The sequence below is a fragment of the Acanthochromis polyacanthus genome, chromosome 1 (genome assembly GCF_021347895.1).
Source record: "Acanthochromis polyacanthus isolate Apoly-LR-REF ecotype Palm Island chromosome 1, KAUST_Apoly_ChrSc, whole genome shotgun sequence".
Taxonomy (NCBI): Eukaryota; Metazoa; Chordata; class Actinopteri; family Pomacentridae; genus Acanthochromis; species Acanthochromis polyacanthus.
Window position 1 is genome coordinate 48,104,288 of NC_067113.1, and position 16,184 is coordinate 48,120,471.

At 43.2% G+C, this 16,184-nt stretch overlaps 1 protein-coding gene across 2 annotated transcripts; it reads left to right on the top strand.

The window, feature by feature from the left end:
- The first annotated feature begins 588 nt into the window (after positions 1-588).
- Positions 589-13,395, top strand: LOC110946652 (uncharacterized). 2 transcript variants are annotated; one of them, XM_051958766.1, is made up of 16 exons: positions 589-776; positions 5,477-5,848; positions 5,964-6,033; positions 6,221-6,324; positions 6,404-6,767; positions 6,909-6,976; positions 7,096-7,308; positions 7,454-7,519; positions 7,608-7,736; positions 7,979-8,053; positions 8,179-8,259; positions 8,424-8,501; positions 8,595-8,672; positions 8,760-8,843; positions 9,237-9,323; positions 10,590-13,395. In XM_051958766.1, the coding sequence occupies exons 2-16, from the start codon at positions 5,729-5,731 to the stop codon at positions 13,386-13,388; spliced, it is 4,416 nt and encodes a 1,471-aa protein (XP_051814726.1). In that variant the 5' UTR covers positions 589-776; positions 5,477-5,728; the 3' UTR covers positions 13,389-13,395. The 2 variants fall into 2 exon arrangements, with proteins under 2 accessions (XP_051814726.1, XP_051814719.1); XM_051958759.1 differs by lacking the exon at positions 589-776 and having other exon boundaries at positions 4,828-5,848.
- Positions 13,396-16,184: the final 2,789 nt, after the last annotated feature.

Below are 16,184 nucleotides of genomic sequence, written 5' to 3' on the forward strand. Positions count from 1 at the left end.
ATTTTCTCTTATGAGGCGACATAACCAATTAATTTTGAACATATTATTCATATTATTAATAGATAGAGATAGATAGATAGATACTTTATTAATCTCCAAAAAGAAATTCACAGTTCCAGCAGCATGACAGGTAAGAAAAAAAAACCATGAGAACATTCAAGTTACAAATAAGACTATGAAAAGCAAAGTTATCATCCCTTGGTGGACTCAAACCACCAACCTTTCAGTTAATAGCCAAACACATTAACCAATTGCAGCACAGAGACCACATATAAACTTGTACATGTTATTAGTTATTACTTAATTTCATCCTCTTCTGTTCACATATGGCTGTAATACTCTCTTTCTATGACTCTTTGACTGTGTCCGAAATGGCATACTAACGTACTACATACTACATACTACATTCTCAATGAGTATATACTGTATACTACGTACTATAAGTATGATTAGAATGCCAACCGTTCACACTGTAGTATACTACTACGTTTCCCATAATGCATTTCAAAGTACGGCTATCTACTGACACACACACACACACACACACACACACACACACACACACACACACACACACACACACACACACACACACACACACACACTGCAGACAGAACCTTCTGGAAAAAACGCCTCTCCCTACGGGCGCCCGGCAACAGCCTAGCAACACCAATCAGCGGTGGCATGGAGGCCCCGGTGCACGTTCATTGGCACTTCTTTCAGACAAAGCCGCTGGCCGCTGGCCGCCAACGCCCTTTCTTCGGTTCCATTCAGAGGTAAGGCTGCGTACTTTTTCTCCTCCCTGCTAGCTTTAGCATAGGCTGATTCTGCACTATATCCTGTTAAATATTATGCTCCAACTGAATCTAAATGCTAAGGGTAACAGTAGAAATGCATACTGAATGCTGAAGTGGAAAACAAACGACAATATTTATGGTATATTTCAATGTCTGCATTAGTCATGTTCAAGTTACTATCATTAGCTTATTCAAAGGCTAGCTAGCCGTTAGCTAGATAGATAGCTTTTTGGATAGCTAGATAGCTTTGTCTTTGTCTTTGTAAAATGTTGCTGCAACGGATAAAATAGCCTTTTCTGCCTCATAATGTTTGTTTGGAAAATAGCATGGTTAAACCAGAGCTTTTATGCATTTTTCCAGTCTCTTGGTGAGGGATTGTGAAGCGCCTTTCTCCCTCAACTTCTTCTAGCTTTGTTTGTTCACTTGGATTGCACAGTTCAGTTTCAGAATCAGAATCAGAAGAATCAGAATTCAGAATCAGAATTTTGATGTTTAAATTAATTAAGGTGCCAGTGCTTTGTTCCATCATGTTAGAATCAGTTCTATAAGTCATTTAGGACATCATGATGAGTATAATATCGTTTATTTAAGGCATGTTGCATGATTAAATGTTTCAGTGCTTCCATTCAGTAGGCATTGTCTGATCTTTACCCTTTTTGTGTTTAAAATCGTTTCAGTTTCTGAGTCAGCAGTGACAGTAGATTTTTTTTCTCTGATTAAAAAAATACATTGCGAGGACATTCGATGTGTTGTGTGTACATGTTTTTCTGTTCATATTGGTGATAACTGTTTTATAGCAGTGGTTTCAGACAAGTCAGTGTTTGTTTGTTTTTTCTTTTAAGATTTTCACTGTGCTGTAAGTGTCCTAGTCTTTCTTAGTCTTGTAAAATGTACTTTATACTGCTAACTTATCTTCAGCTGGTGCGGTCACCATGACACAGGAGTGTCACTAGGTTTTAAGGACAGGGGAGGCTTAGCCCCCATGAGAAATTGCTTTTCCACTTTTTGGACCGATTTAGATTTTTTTCAGAGATACTTTACTGTGTAAATGTTTTAGTCCACAGTGGCCATGACTTTTGCTCACAACACAATAATTCAGGGCTGCCAACTTGTGATCAGACCTCAGAGTGAGATTTGGTTTATGTGAGATGCTGATGGGGGGGTCTGGGGGCCCTCCCCATAAAATTTTGAAAATTATTGATCCTATTTCCTGCATTCTGGTGTATTTTAATAGCATTTTGTTCAAATCTTATTATAGAGACAACATTAAGGGATAATAAAAAAAATTGAGATTTTAAAAAACTGAAAAAAACAGAGCAACAGCAGGCAATATTGAAAATGTTTCTTCATGTAAAATATGGATGAAGGTTCTGTGGCTGAATGTGCACAACACATTTCAGTATTTTCCGTAAATATATGCATAATTGAAATAAGTCCATCAACCACTTTGTAACATTTGTCTTTATAGGATTCTAATGCACTCAACAGCTTCAAGTTGACCACATCAGCCAACTAAAGAATGAAAAATGCTTCAGCAAAAACAAAACATCTTTATAACTTAAATTATCTATTCACTGTACAGAATTACAATCAGACACTAAACTCTGTCCCACAGGAGCAGGGTTACATGGACTAAAATCAGGACCAAACCAGGTCTGACTGGACCTCACAGGAGCAGGGTATCATGGACTAAAGCCAGGACTAAATGAATGAATAACTTATTAACTCGGCCCAAAAATAAATGACAAAGTCTGTAAATTCATTATAAATGGCACAACTGTATACAGGACCAGGAAGAGAACAGGAAAAAAATGAATTTTTGTGAGCCATGTTGTACTCCCTGAGGCTTCAGAAAATTCACCAGTTACTTGTAGTGCAGTTTGTATCTGTGATTTATCTTTGAGGAATAAAACTGTGTCATTAGCTAGCTGTGAAATCTTTATCTCATGATTGAAAACGACTACACCTTGAATATTTGGGTTGCAGGAAATATTTAAGAATAGGAGTTCAGCCACAACCAAAACCAAGAAACAGGAAATGGGACATCCTTGGCGTACACCTCTTGAGACAGAAAACCTCCTAGACATTCTGGGATATAAAATCACCGAGCTATTTATGTCATTATAAAACATAGTGATACTATTAATAAATTTATCACCAAAGCCAAGAATTTTTAGGGTCTGTATAATGAAAGAGTGTTCAATTCAATCAAATGCCTTGTAGAAATCTAGGAAAGCCTTCAGTGCTTTTGAGTTTATATAATCTGAGTAATCGATTAGATCTAATATTAATCTGATATTAGAACTAATGTGACTCTTTGCCATGAAGCCATTTTGATTTTCACTTATTATCTCTTCTAAATTATTTTTCAGTCGTTTAACATAGACTTTTACTAAGATTTTATAATCGATATTTAAAAGTGAAACAGGTCTCCAGTTTTCTATTATTAAGGGACCTTTACCTGGCTTAGGAATCAAGGTTATCAGACCTTGCTTCATGGTTGTTGTCATTTCTTGTCTGCTAATGCATTCGTTATACATCAGTAAAAGATGTTCCTTAATCAAATCCCAGAAGCAAAGGTAAAATTCGACTGTGAGGCCATCACTTCCAGGTGATTTTCTCAATCTCATTGAATGTACAGCATCAGTGATTTCTGAACCCAGAATGTCAGCTTCACATGTCTCTTTAAAGCTCTCTGAAATCAAGAGTGTAAAATTTTGTATGTGCTTCATAAATTTATCACATTTTGTTTGATTAAATTCAGATGTATACAGCTTCTATAAAACAAGGTAATATAATTGGAGATGATATTTATGGAGTCACAGGAGTGCCAAATCAAAATAGAAATAAATAAATAAATAAATGTGGAAATATAAAGGGAAATAAATAAATGTGGAAATATAAAGAAAAAAATAAATAAAAAGAAAGATTTTGTCTTTGCTTTTACCTTTTCTGTTTTTCCATTTATTTATTTATTTATTTAATTATATCTTCATATTCCCACATTTATTTATTTATTTATTTATTTCTCTTTATATTTCCACATTTATTTATTTATTTCTCTTTATATTTCCACATTTATTTATTTATTTATTTATATTTTGATTTGGCACTCCTGTGACTCCATCGATATTAGGATCCAAGCATACTAGCTCATTCGTATTTAAGAGATGTAATATTATTTCTTTTTCTGTTTCTTTTCTCTAATGCAAAAAAGTAACTTGAGTTTTTCTCGCCTTCTCCTAACCACTTAGCTCTAGATCTGATGAAAGCGCCTTTCGCTAAGTTCATGTACATTTTGTCAAGCTCTTCTGAGGTTTTTTAGTGTGCTTAGGTCTTCTTCAGATAAATCATGTTTGGAACTTAATAACTGTTGCTGGTTTATTAGAAAATTCATTTTTTCATCTTTTACTTTTTTTAAATTTCTTTACTACATTTAATTGCAACTTCTCTAATTTTAAATTTAAAGTATTCCCATTTTTGAATTGGATTCATTTCTCTTTTACCGAATATATCCTTGGCAAGTAATTGTATCCCTTCTTTAAATTTTTTGTCTAATATATTATTGTTTAATTTCCCATAGCCTCTTATGTTAGAATTCTCTTTTGATCCTGTTAATCTTAAACTTATTAATTTATGATCAGACAGTGGAGCATGAGTATGAGAAATATCTAAAACAAACTGTAAACTCTGTGATGAGATGAACCAAAGGTCAATTCTTGACTGTAAACTTCTGCCGGTGTTAGACCACGTGTAGTCTGTGACATTGGGGTTCATAAATCTCCACACATCTGTTCGCAAAAGATGATCACTTATAAATAAGGTGGGTTGGCCCAGTAATGATGCAGATCTTGGAGGATGTCTGTCCATGTAATCATCTGGAGCATCATTAAAGTCTCCTCCTATGATAATAGTAGAATCTTTGTATTTTTCCTTTAAATCGTCCAAAGCTGAAGAGAGTTCAGTAAACATGTCCTTTGCTTGCGATGCTCTGTTTGGTCCATAAACATTGCAAATTATGGACATCAAATCATCCACCTTCAAAACTGAAATGATCCAGCCGCCTTTGTTTGAAGCTTTGGTTTCCAGAATATCACCATTAAATCTGTTTAAAAGTACTGCCACTCCAGCTGAATAATTGTATACAGGCAGTTATAGTAGCAGCAGCAGTCCATGCATCTGCTGATGTGGGATTATTTCTGCCTTTTCATCTTTTTAAAACACAGAAAATGTCAGTGCTTTGTTCCATTATGTTACAATCAGTTCTATCAGTCAATTAGGACATCATGATGAGTATAATATTGTTTATTTAAGACATGTTGCATGAGGAAATGTTACCATACCATTAATTACAGTGTCATATTAATTCTCTGTGCTGTGTTAAAGAGCAGTTCAGCTACTTTTGCTGCAGACATGTTGAGATTCTTCTTCTTTGTGAGAAAACATGCAGTAGTGCTTTAATTTAGTAGCCATTGTCTGGTCTTTAGCCCTTTTGTGTTTTGAATTAGTTGTTTCAGTTTGAGTCAGCAGTGCAAGTAGATTTTTTTCCTCTGATGAAAAAATACATAGTGAGGACATTAGATGTGTCTTGTACATGCATGTTTTGCTGCTCATATTGGTGCTTACTGTTTCATAGCAGTGCTTTTAGATAACTGGATGTTTGTTTGTTTTTTCACCAGCCTTTGGACGCCTTTTTGGAGAGCCTCTGGATTGCCCTTTGATATCCTTTGGTCGACCACCTTTGCTGCATCACCTCATATCCATCCATCCATCCATCCATCCATCCATCCATCCATCCATCCATCCATCCATCCATCCATCCATCCATCCATCCATCCATCCGTTTTGCCTGCCTTGTTCTCTCTCTCTCTGTCTGTCTCTCTGTCTCCCTGTGTTTGTCTGTCTTTTGTGCTCTTGTGCTGTCTTCCAGGATGCCTCGGAAGGGGAGACGCTCCCAGGCCCAGAAGCAGCGCTGGAGGAAGCCGGACGCGTCTGAGATGCCCACCCCTCCCATTGACGCACCCCACTGCTCACGCTCTCCCCAGTACAAGGTATGTTTACACCCGAACTGACATGCTCACTTGTGCAATACAGAATGTGCTAAGTTGGACACATTCATGGCATCCGCACGATGTTGAATTAAATAAGTGTATTCTTTGCTCACAGAAGGTTGGTTCCACCCTGCCAGCCGGACGGTTCTGGGAAGAGCGGCAGGCGCGTGCAAACTTTATTGCACGTAAGTACTCAGCTGTTTTTGTCATGAAATATCTTCACAAATCATATTTAGTGTACCACCAACAATTACCCGTTGAACACAGATTCTGCTGCTCTCATACAATAATAGAAAATGGTGATTGTTGTATGAGCTCTCTTTGTTTGAAATCCGTTTTAAATCCCCTTTTGCTCTGTCTTCTTGTGAACAGGCCGTGGCACCGGTTACCGCCACAAGGTTAAAAAATGGCCAACTTCACCCTTTACTGGGCGCGACCACAAGTTGGTCATTCCTCCTGAGCTCCCTGGAAAGAAGGTATAATTATTAATTGTTGCTGTTCGTTTTCTTAAGTTCTTTTGACTTTCATACTAAAACTATGGTCTTTCTTTTGCAGTTCATTCTTCTTGTCGGGGACTCCCATCTACGTGCTCTTGTAGATGGCTTTATTCGGATGCCAGAGTCTCGGCTGAGCTTTGGCTTCCTGTCGACTCCGGGGGCCTCTGCTGCGGAAATTCGCACTGAGGTTCTGCACGCTGCAGTTCCTCGTGCACCTGATGCCGTCTGCATCATGGCCCCCGGCAACAACCTGACCAGCACCACTGTGGAGAGGGCAGGGGTGGATTTTGCCAATCTCCTCACCACTTGTGGCAACCGCTGGTCCAAGGTTTTTGTGGTCGACTTTCCTCCCCGCCTGGTCGTTGACGTCCAACACCAGGACCTGCTTCGGCAGGAATACCGTCGTGTGGCTGCTCGTATGGGTAAGAGGGAAAAGATTGTTTTCATCCATTCCATTCACTGAATGAACAAACAAGAAAGACGTGACCTACATTTTAACAATTCTCAAGTATCAATGGATATTTTGCTGCAATGATGACTTTTTTTTTCAATTGTTTTTCAAGGTGTGAAGTTCTTCAACGCTGTGGAGCACTTCCCCCTGAGTGATTTGGTGCTGTGGAGCAAGGATGGTGTAAGTGTAGTATGTTGTGAAAAAAAGTTGTTGATTGGACAAGTTTGGTTCACGGCAGATGTTCACTGACATTAAAACTGTATGTGTGTGTGTTTTTTTAAAATTTCTTATTTATGCAGGTCCATCTGAGTGATCGTGAGGGGATGGGGATCCTCGTCCAGTTGTTCTGGTCCGCTGCCAACGAGCAACTGGGGACACCACTTCCTTCGCCCCGGATCCCTCCTCAGCCTCCAGTTCGGAAAGCTACACCCGAATTGGTTGTGAGAGAGAGATCCCCTGCTCCACCCAGCCCGAAACCCCGTGAGCAGAGGAAAATGGGTCAGGGCGGCAAGGTAATTAATAAATTGCTTTATGTTTTTTAGACTTTTTTTTTTTAGACAACTGTGACATCATGTGTTGTGATAATAATGGTAATAATGTGTACTGTGTTAAAAAAACATTAGTTATAATTCAGTGTGACGCTTTCTGTGATTGCAGACGAGCCATCCTCGGGAACCTCCCCGGTCCAGAGGTTCACCAAAGCCCAGGATGGCTCAACAGCAGGTTTGTGATTCTTCAGATAATTCTTTCGGATGCTATTGGTTGTTTTTTGACAGGACAAACTGTAATTAGTAGTGTCTGTGTTTTACAGGTGGAGGAGAGCTTTCTTCCACTGAACCCCGTCTGGTTCAGCAGCACAGCCCTAAGTGCTATGGAGAAAGTGTCTCCCTCCAATATGTCTTGCCTGGCGGACTTCAAGGCTTCTCCTAAGCCAAAGAAGGTAAGTTGATTGATTAAAATTTTATCTCCCGCAGAAGGATTGTATGAATGCTCAAACATGTAATTCCTGACAGTTAATTCTGCAGATGTTTTTTTTTAGTGTCATCTGCAATTAAGTAAAACTAGTTCATAACAACAGCCACAAATTATAACAGACTGGAATCAGCTACACAGAAATATATTTGTAAATTGTTGGATAGCTGTTCAACTCCATTTAATTGGTATCTCATTTGGTTGGCACAGGTGGCGTCCCCTGCAGTTCTGCGCGGCTGCCCGCGGAACACTACGCCTCCTCCTGCTTCTTCTCCAGTGAACAAGGTACATTACTTTCTGACACAATTGTCACACACTGCACATTTGGAGCTCTTTCAATTGCAGCATGCACAGTGTCACAACAAGGCGAGTAGACTGTGCTCATTGTCTGAAATGCTGTGATTTGTCAGGAGCCTGGAACGCCTCCAGCTCTGCGTTCCTGGAGATCAGAGGAGGACGCCCCTTCAGGCTTGACCACCGCAACTCAGGCGGTAAGTTGTCTTTCCTTTGGGTTTGGATTTTGATTGAAAACATTAATCAACTTCACAGTTAGTTTGTTTGTGCTAAAGAGAGGCAGTAACAACACTTGTGTTTCTGGTATGCATTTCTTTAAACTTCAGTAATTAATGTTTAATTGATGTTTCTGATATTGCAGGTGGCTGCTCGGGCAGCAGTGAGACGGCCCAGGACCCCGGACGGGCACCCCCCCCACTGCCCAACTGCAGTGCATGATGTAAGCTTCCTCTGACCACATGCTGACTCCATTCCACAGGCATCTACATTGTCCACACTGACACTTGCTATGTTTTTTCTCATCTGTCATCAGCTGTTTGACTCACCCCCGGCCAGATTGTCCTGCAGTTGGGGCAAGACAGAAACCCCTCTCTGTTCTCCCATTGCAAAGGTAAGGATTAGTCTTCTTCTCATCAATATGTATCATCTGACTGAAAATCATCGTCATTTCACTGAAGTTTTGTTGTTCTGTGTTTAGATGGCCAAGATGATGACCCCCTCACCGGATGGACAGGCCTGGAAAACTGATGATGCGGGCTGCAAGCCTCCTTCTCCTGAGAAGGTATATTTACCTCTCTATAATCAATTAAAAGAACATTACAAAGCAGGCATCTCCATTTGTGGCCATTTTTGTCTTTCCTGTTTTTTTCTGGCACATTTACTGTATAATCACAATTCCAATGAATCGCTAGCGTTAGGAAAATTGAAGCTACTAGCTAGCTAGCTATCAGCTACCAATCCAGCTTATTCGTTAGCTTTCCATCTTTCGGGGAGCTAGCTTTGGGACAACTGAAACTACTGGCGAGCGAGCTGGCAGCTCGCAATCTAGCTTATTCAAAAGCTAGCTAGCCGTTAGCTAGATATTTAGACAACTGATGCTATTTAGTCGTTAGCCAACTATCTAGCTATTGTGTTGCTTTATTTTTTAAGTGTCACTGTTATTGTCATTTATCAGATGACCCGAACACCGACTCCATCACAGGCCCAGTGGCCCTGGTTCATGACAGCTGCATCCACCTCAGCTGATGCAACAACAGACAAGGTCAGTTTATTCCTCTATGATAGACATGTTAGACAATGCAGGAGAATTTTTTTTGTGAAGTCATGATTGTTTTTTTTTGGTTTACTGCAGTTAAAAATATTTTTTGGCAATTGAGAGAACTGTTATTACGCTGGTCACAATACAATAAGCTACCTGTAATGCCGTGTTGTGTGCCATTGCTTTCACAAAGTAACTCTTGCTTCTAATCAGGGTTTTACATTAGCACTAGCCACTGGCAAAATTCATGTAGAAAAGGCTTTGGTGAATAAAATATTTACATCACTTGCCATTGGCATGGTGGAAAAAAATCAATGGAATACTGACTTTGCTATGTAATTGCATTTCACACAAACAGGAAAAGTATGTGGTCCAGGCAGTCTTCAGTAGCCTTCAGTCTGTACAGTAATGTTGATCCCATGACCGTCAACTGTCTGTTAGATGAAACAACTCTGATGCTGCAGTCATAAGTTATCTGCTCAAAGCACCCTCCTTAAGCCTCCTCACAAATATTGGAGCAAGTCCCATTACGTTAAAATAGTAATGTTATGTTGAAATCTGTGTTGGTGTCTACAGAATAGGAGCTAACTAGTAAATTAAATTAGGTGACATAGGGTTATTACGTGTTCATGGTCTCAGAAAAAATGTACGTCATTATGATCTGTTATAATGCAATTTCAAGAAAAAAAGAAAATATGTTACAATGCCCTGGAAAAAAATCCTGGAGGGAAATTCTACAAATAATACAACAAAACACACTGACACATATATCTATGTGTACACACACACACACACACTATATATATATATATATATATATATATATATATATATATATATATATATATATATATATATAATGTATGTGTGTGTGTGTGTGTATATATATATATATATAGAGAGAGATAGGTGTGTGTAAACTATATATATTATTAATATGCATAATATGTTATATACATAAAATATACACATATACATATTGCGTGATTGCAATAAATGTACAAATATGTATATTAAACTAGCTAAGCTAATAGTAAGCAATAATACGCTAAAATAATACAAGATTTCCATAAATTGGTGAGAGAATGTTCATAATGTAGGAACAATAAAAGTTGTCACTGAAACATTAAATCATATAATCCTTTAACTGAAGACACATTCAACACATTTCCAAAAGCTAGTACGAATGCCGAACTAAAAAAAAATTAAGCTGTCTGAATAAATGATGAAAATATAATAATTACTGATCACAATTTGTCATAATTTCAGGATAAAACCAGGAGCGAGAGTCGCCGTGTGGAGTCAGTCTGGGCCAGTCATTCTCAGAATGATAGGAGGTACAAAGTATTTTCCCGCAACCATCAGTGTACCTGTATTGCATTGACATTTCTGGCATACCACACTGAGGGCTGTCAGTTCACCAGGACTACACTCGATAGAGTCCTGGCTCAGGGAGACGCGCTGTATGTCGGAGTCAAACAGCAGTTGATTCGCGACAAGACCTTCCGGAGCAATCACCTGGCAGTCGAGGAGATGCCAAAGCAAGTCCTCACAGACAGACATTTGTATAATGTCAACATGTCTGAGATCAGGTGTGGCTTTTTGAAAACTAAAGCATCGAGCCCCGGAAGACAGCAGTGGTGGCTTCCGCTTGCCAGCCGGCTGCAGTGTCTTTCAGCAGAGGTTAATCAGGCTTTAATCATCATTTCACCCGAGTGTATTGCTGTTTTCCGTGATCAGTCCGGGAGGTATGGAGTGTTTGATTCCCACTCCAGAGACTCCAGAGGATTACCCTCTCATTACGGTAAGGCGATCGTCATGACTTTCACGGAACTCAGTGACCTGGCTAACCACCTCCACACACTCTTTAGAGACCGTGGAGACTCTGCAAGTTACGAGTTTGTCCCGGTTTCTTTTCAGACTGATAGCCCCAGTGCCCCACATCCTCAACAATCCCCGGAAACCGATATTCAAGATGAAGTGTCTGAACCTGCTCTCCTCGCATTGCAGGCAGACAGTGGGACGGCTGTCAAAATTGAGGAGGACGTTAAAGGTTCCTCAGCTGTTCCACAAGCAATAAAGCTCTCTAAATTTAACAAAGATCGGAGGCAAAAAGCCAAGAGGAGGGCATGTGACAAAAAGGAACAAGTAAAAGAAAAAATTGTGAAAAAAATTTGTGAAAGAATCAGGTATGCCAGCTGTGCCGAATTTCGCAGGAAAAAAATTCAGGCACAGAGTAAGCGTGTGCAAAACAACCGTGAACAACGGCTGTTGTCTTCTAAAAAGTACTATGCCAAGTTCAATGTCAAAATGCGAGACAGACTAAAAAACAAATACATCACAGATTCTGCTTTTCGGAGCAGGAAAATAAATTATGTTGTCAAGAGGTACAGCACAGATCCAGCCATTCGGAACAGGCAGAAAAAATATCTTGCCAAGAGGTACAGCACGGATCCAGCCTTTCGGAACAGGAAAAAAAATGATGTTCTCAAGAGGTACAGCACGGATCCAGCCATTCTGAACAGGCAGAAAATATATGTTGTCCTCAGGTACAGGAAGGATCCAGAGTTCAGGCTACATCATATTCAACGCTGTAGCCTGCTCAGAAGACGCAGGTCGGCTGCCAATCCTGACATGCGTCAGAAGTTGTGGAGAGCACTGAGCATCAGGCGGAAATACCGACAGCTCGGAACCTCTCGCCAGCCAGTGCTCACTTCAGTGATGGCAGCGGCAATAGCAGCATTCCGTGAGACCATCAGCCACGGACCAACATACGTCTGCACCGTCTGCCACAGGACTATGTTTCCAAATCAAGTCAAGTCATGCAAGAGAGTTAAATACTCCACCAACATCGACGTGGCACAGGCTTGCTTGACTGGAACGTATGTGCATGTCTGTGACGCTGAGTGCTCCTCCCCTTGCTCAATGCCACCAGAGAGACTGCAGGAGTGGATCTGCCACAACTGTGACAGCCACCTCAGCCGTGGGAGGATGCCAACACATGCAGTAGCGAACAATTTAGAGTTGGCCCCCATTCCCCTGGAGTTGGCCGAACTCAACGTGCTGGAGAGACAGCTCATTGCTAAAATCCTTCCGTTTGCTAAAATCATCGCCTTACCGAAAGGACAGCAGCGAGCAGTCCACGGAGCTGTTGTGTGCGTTCCATCGGAAGTGGAAAGCGTTGTCAACAGTCTTCCACGTCCCCTCACAGAAGCACAGCTACTGCAGGTGAAATTAAAGCGTCACATTCGATTCAAAGGTTACCAGCACTTCTACACTGTCAACATGAAGAATGTGCTGGTAGCTCTGGAAAAACTCAGAGAGCAGCACTCTGAGTATTCCGATGTGACCATTGATGAACAGGCCACGTTCCAAAATCTCCTCCACGACTCAGACAACGAGTGCACGGATGATGCACAGTGGGGAGAAGACAGCATGCTCGACGAGGAGCTGCTGGAGGCGGCTGATAGCTACACTGAGCCAGTCTTGGCCGATTTTGTATCAGCCACAGGAACGAGTCGGCCAGAAGATGACCAAACACGCAATGCTGACATGCCATCACCAAGCACTGAGCTGGAAAACCTGTCCAATGATGTCACGAGAGAAACTCTCTTGGAAGAGTCTGCCGATGACATAGACTCTCGGCACGACAGCATGGATGCTGCCCAGTGGGGAGAAGACATCTTGGACCAAGAGCTGCTACAAGTGTCTGACAGCTACCAGACCAATTTAGCTGCAGACACAGCCACCGAACAGCAGGAGGAGCTAAGACCTGGACTTGCTCTGGACACCTGCATGCAGCCACCAGACATTGCACAGGAAATCCTTTCCTATGGAGATGGCATTTTCAGCATTGCCCCCGCTCAAGGCAACAAACCTGTGGGATTTTTGCAATCCCCAAACTGGAAGCCATGGCATTCCCTGTGCAGTTTCCCACGGGAGAGAACACGCTGGATGAAGACCGTCCCATCAAGCTTTCACCCAGCAGATACTTCAACGCCAGGCTTTTCGGGGCAGACACGCGGTTTGCCGAGGACCAAACTTACCTTTTCTTTGCGCAGTTTGTAACGGAGACAAACCTCGCGAGAGGAAGTATGTCGATACAAATGCGCAAAGGAAAGATGCGCACAAAAGACGGGCGTGCCATTAAAAATTCCATGCTCCAGGACAAAGAGGAGGTGGAGAGATTAATTCAGGCCAAAGAGGCCATGCGATTTATGCAGCCTCTGAGAGGCACACCCGCATATTGGAATAAAAGCCTGAGAGATTTGCATGCTATGCTCAGGCAAATCGGCAAACCGACGTTCTTTTTGACTTTTTCGGCAGCTGAGATGAGATGGCCTGAAATAATTGGGGTCATCAAATCTCAGCAAGGACAAACACTTGGTGACTTTTCCGAACTGGACTGGAAAGCCAAGTGTGACATTTTGCGCAGTAACCCGGTCACCGTAATGCGCATGTTTGAAAAACGCGTGGATGCCCTTATGGCAAAGTTGATCCTCTCACCAGCGCGGCCCATCGGCGAGGTGGAGGATTATTTTTACCGCGTTGAATTTCAGGCCCGCGGAAGCCCACACATTCACATGCTTGTGTGGGTCAAAGACGCCCCTGTGTACGGCGAGGACTTGGACCACACCGTATGCAGGTTCATTGACCGCCACATTTCCTGCCAGATGCCTGACCCTGAGAAGGACCCGGAGCTCCACAAAATCGTCTCGGAGGTTCAGGTACACAGCAGGAGCCACACTGGCTCTTGCCGAAAGGGAAACGTGGCGTGTCGTTTTGGCTTCCCCAAGCTGCCGTTTGATATCACCTGGATCACGGAGCCCTTTGCTGCCGATGTGGAAATGGAAGATGGTCAAGACCAGGAAGAGGTGATGAAGGAACGGAGGGAGCAGATCCGTCGGCAGCAAAGGGAAGCAAAGGAAAAGCTTCGGCACCTGAGAGAGCTCCTCATGGATCCGAAGGCCTCCTTCGAGAGCTTGTCAGATCTCCTCCGTCGATGCGACTTCGAACACGACGCCTATATGAAGTGCGCCGAAAATCTGACAAGCGGGAGCGTGGTCATGCTGAAGCGGCAGCCGAACGAGTGTTGGGTTAACGCGTATAACCCAAACCTTCTCCGCGCTTGGAACGCAAACATGGACATCCAGTACGTCCTGGACGAGTACTGCTGTGCCATGTACATGATGTCATACATCACCAAGCCGGAGCACGAGATGACCGAGTTCCTGAACTCGGTCGTGAAGACCAGCAGAGAGTCTGCCTTCAACCAATGTGAGGAAATGCGAAAGATCATGCAGGCCTATGCGAAGCACAGAGAGGTCAGCGCCCAGGAGGCAGTGGCTCGTACGTGCAGCTTGCCCCTGAAAAAGTGCTCGCGGTCTGTGATTTTCCTCTCGACGGACGAGGAAGCAATGAAGATGAGTCTTCCTATGAGTCGCCTTAAGGACATGGCACCTGACTCTGAAGAGGTCTGGATGTTGGGGGTACCTGAGAAGTACCTGTTCAGACCAAAGACTCCCGAGTTTCAGGGGATGTGCCTGGCTGAGTTTGCATCAGACTACCGGGTAGTCTACGGCGAACAAGTACAGGGCCCCAGTGCCATTGCCCTTTTGTGTGACAAAGGATATATTGCCAAGAGGACAGCCGGAAAACCAGCAGTCATTCGATATGCGCGCTTCTCTGAGACCAAGGCGCCAGAGAAACATTTCAGACGACTGCTAAAGCTGTACCTCCCCCACCGATCTGACGACGAACTCAACGACGGGGGTCGCACCTCGTACGAAGAGTTCTACAAATCGCGACGCAACGTCAAGGACATCGTGGACCACAACAGGAAGCTATTCGAGGGACGAGGCGCAGGCATGGATAAGGCACTCCAGAACGTCCAGTTCGGTCCGGTCCTCAACGCTTGGAACACGTTCGCACCCGAGGTTGAGGCGGAACGGCAGGAGTGTCTTGAGCTCCGTGAAAAGATCCCAGAGGAGCAGGACGAAGACGCCGTGCCCGACTTTGAAGACCTGAATGTCGGTGAACCTGTCCCCCGAATCGAGGCGCCTCGGTTAAGTCCAGACTTTGTCCGCAAGATGTTTCAGAGTCTGAACGAGACCCAGGCGTGCGTCTTCTACGCTGTGCGCCAGTGGTGCCTTCGGCGTGTGTGGGGCCAAGATCCAGAACCGTTCCACTACTTTGTCTCTGGTGGAGCTGGTTGCGGTAAGTCCCACGTCATCAAGTGCATTCATGAGGAAGCAACGAGGATTCTGCGGCAGCTCCCGAGATTCCGGGATGCAGCTGACATGTCCCAGCCCCCTGTCCTTCTGACTGCCTTCACGGGCACGGCAGCCTTTAACATCGCGGGCAAAACGTTGCACTCTGTCCTTAAGCTTCCCAGGTCCCTGGAACCACCGTACCAGGGCCTGGGCAATGCACTTGATGAACTTAGAGCAACTTTGTCTTCGGTGGAAATTCTCATCATCGATGAGATTTCTATGGTTTCCAAGAAGCTGTTTGCCTACGTCAACTGGCGATTCCAGCAGCTCAAAGGAAACCGAAAACCTTTTGGCGGCATTTCCGTTCTTGCAGTCGGTGACTTTTACCAGCTGCCGCCGCTGGGCAGAGCCAAGCCGCTCTGTGTCTACGAGGAGACAGAGTTTGATCTCTGGAGAGAGCGCTTCACCATGGTCAACCTCACGGAGATCATGCGCCAGAAGGATGACCGAGCGTTCGCCGAACTCCTCAATCGACTGCGTGTCAAGCGCAAGCAAGATCCTCTGTGCGCTGCGGACAGAGGCTTGCTCATGAGAGCCGTCTCTGACGGCAAAGATTGCCCGCCAGGAACGCTGCACGTCTTTGCCACCAACA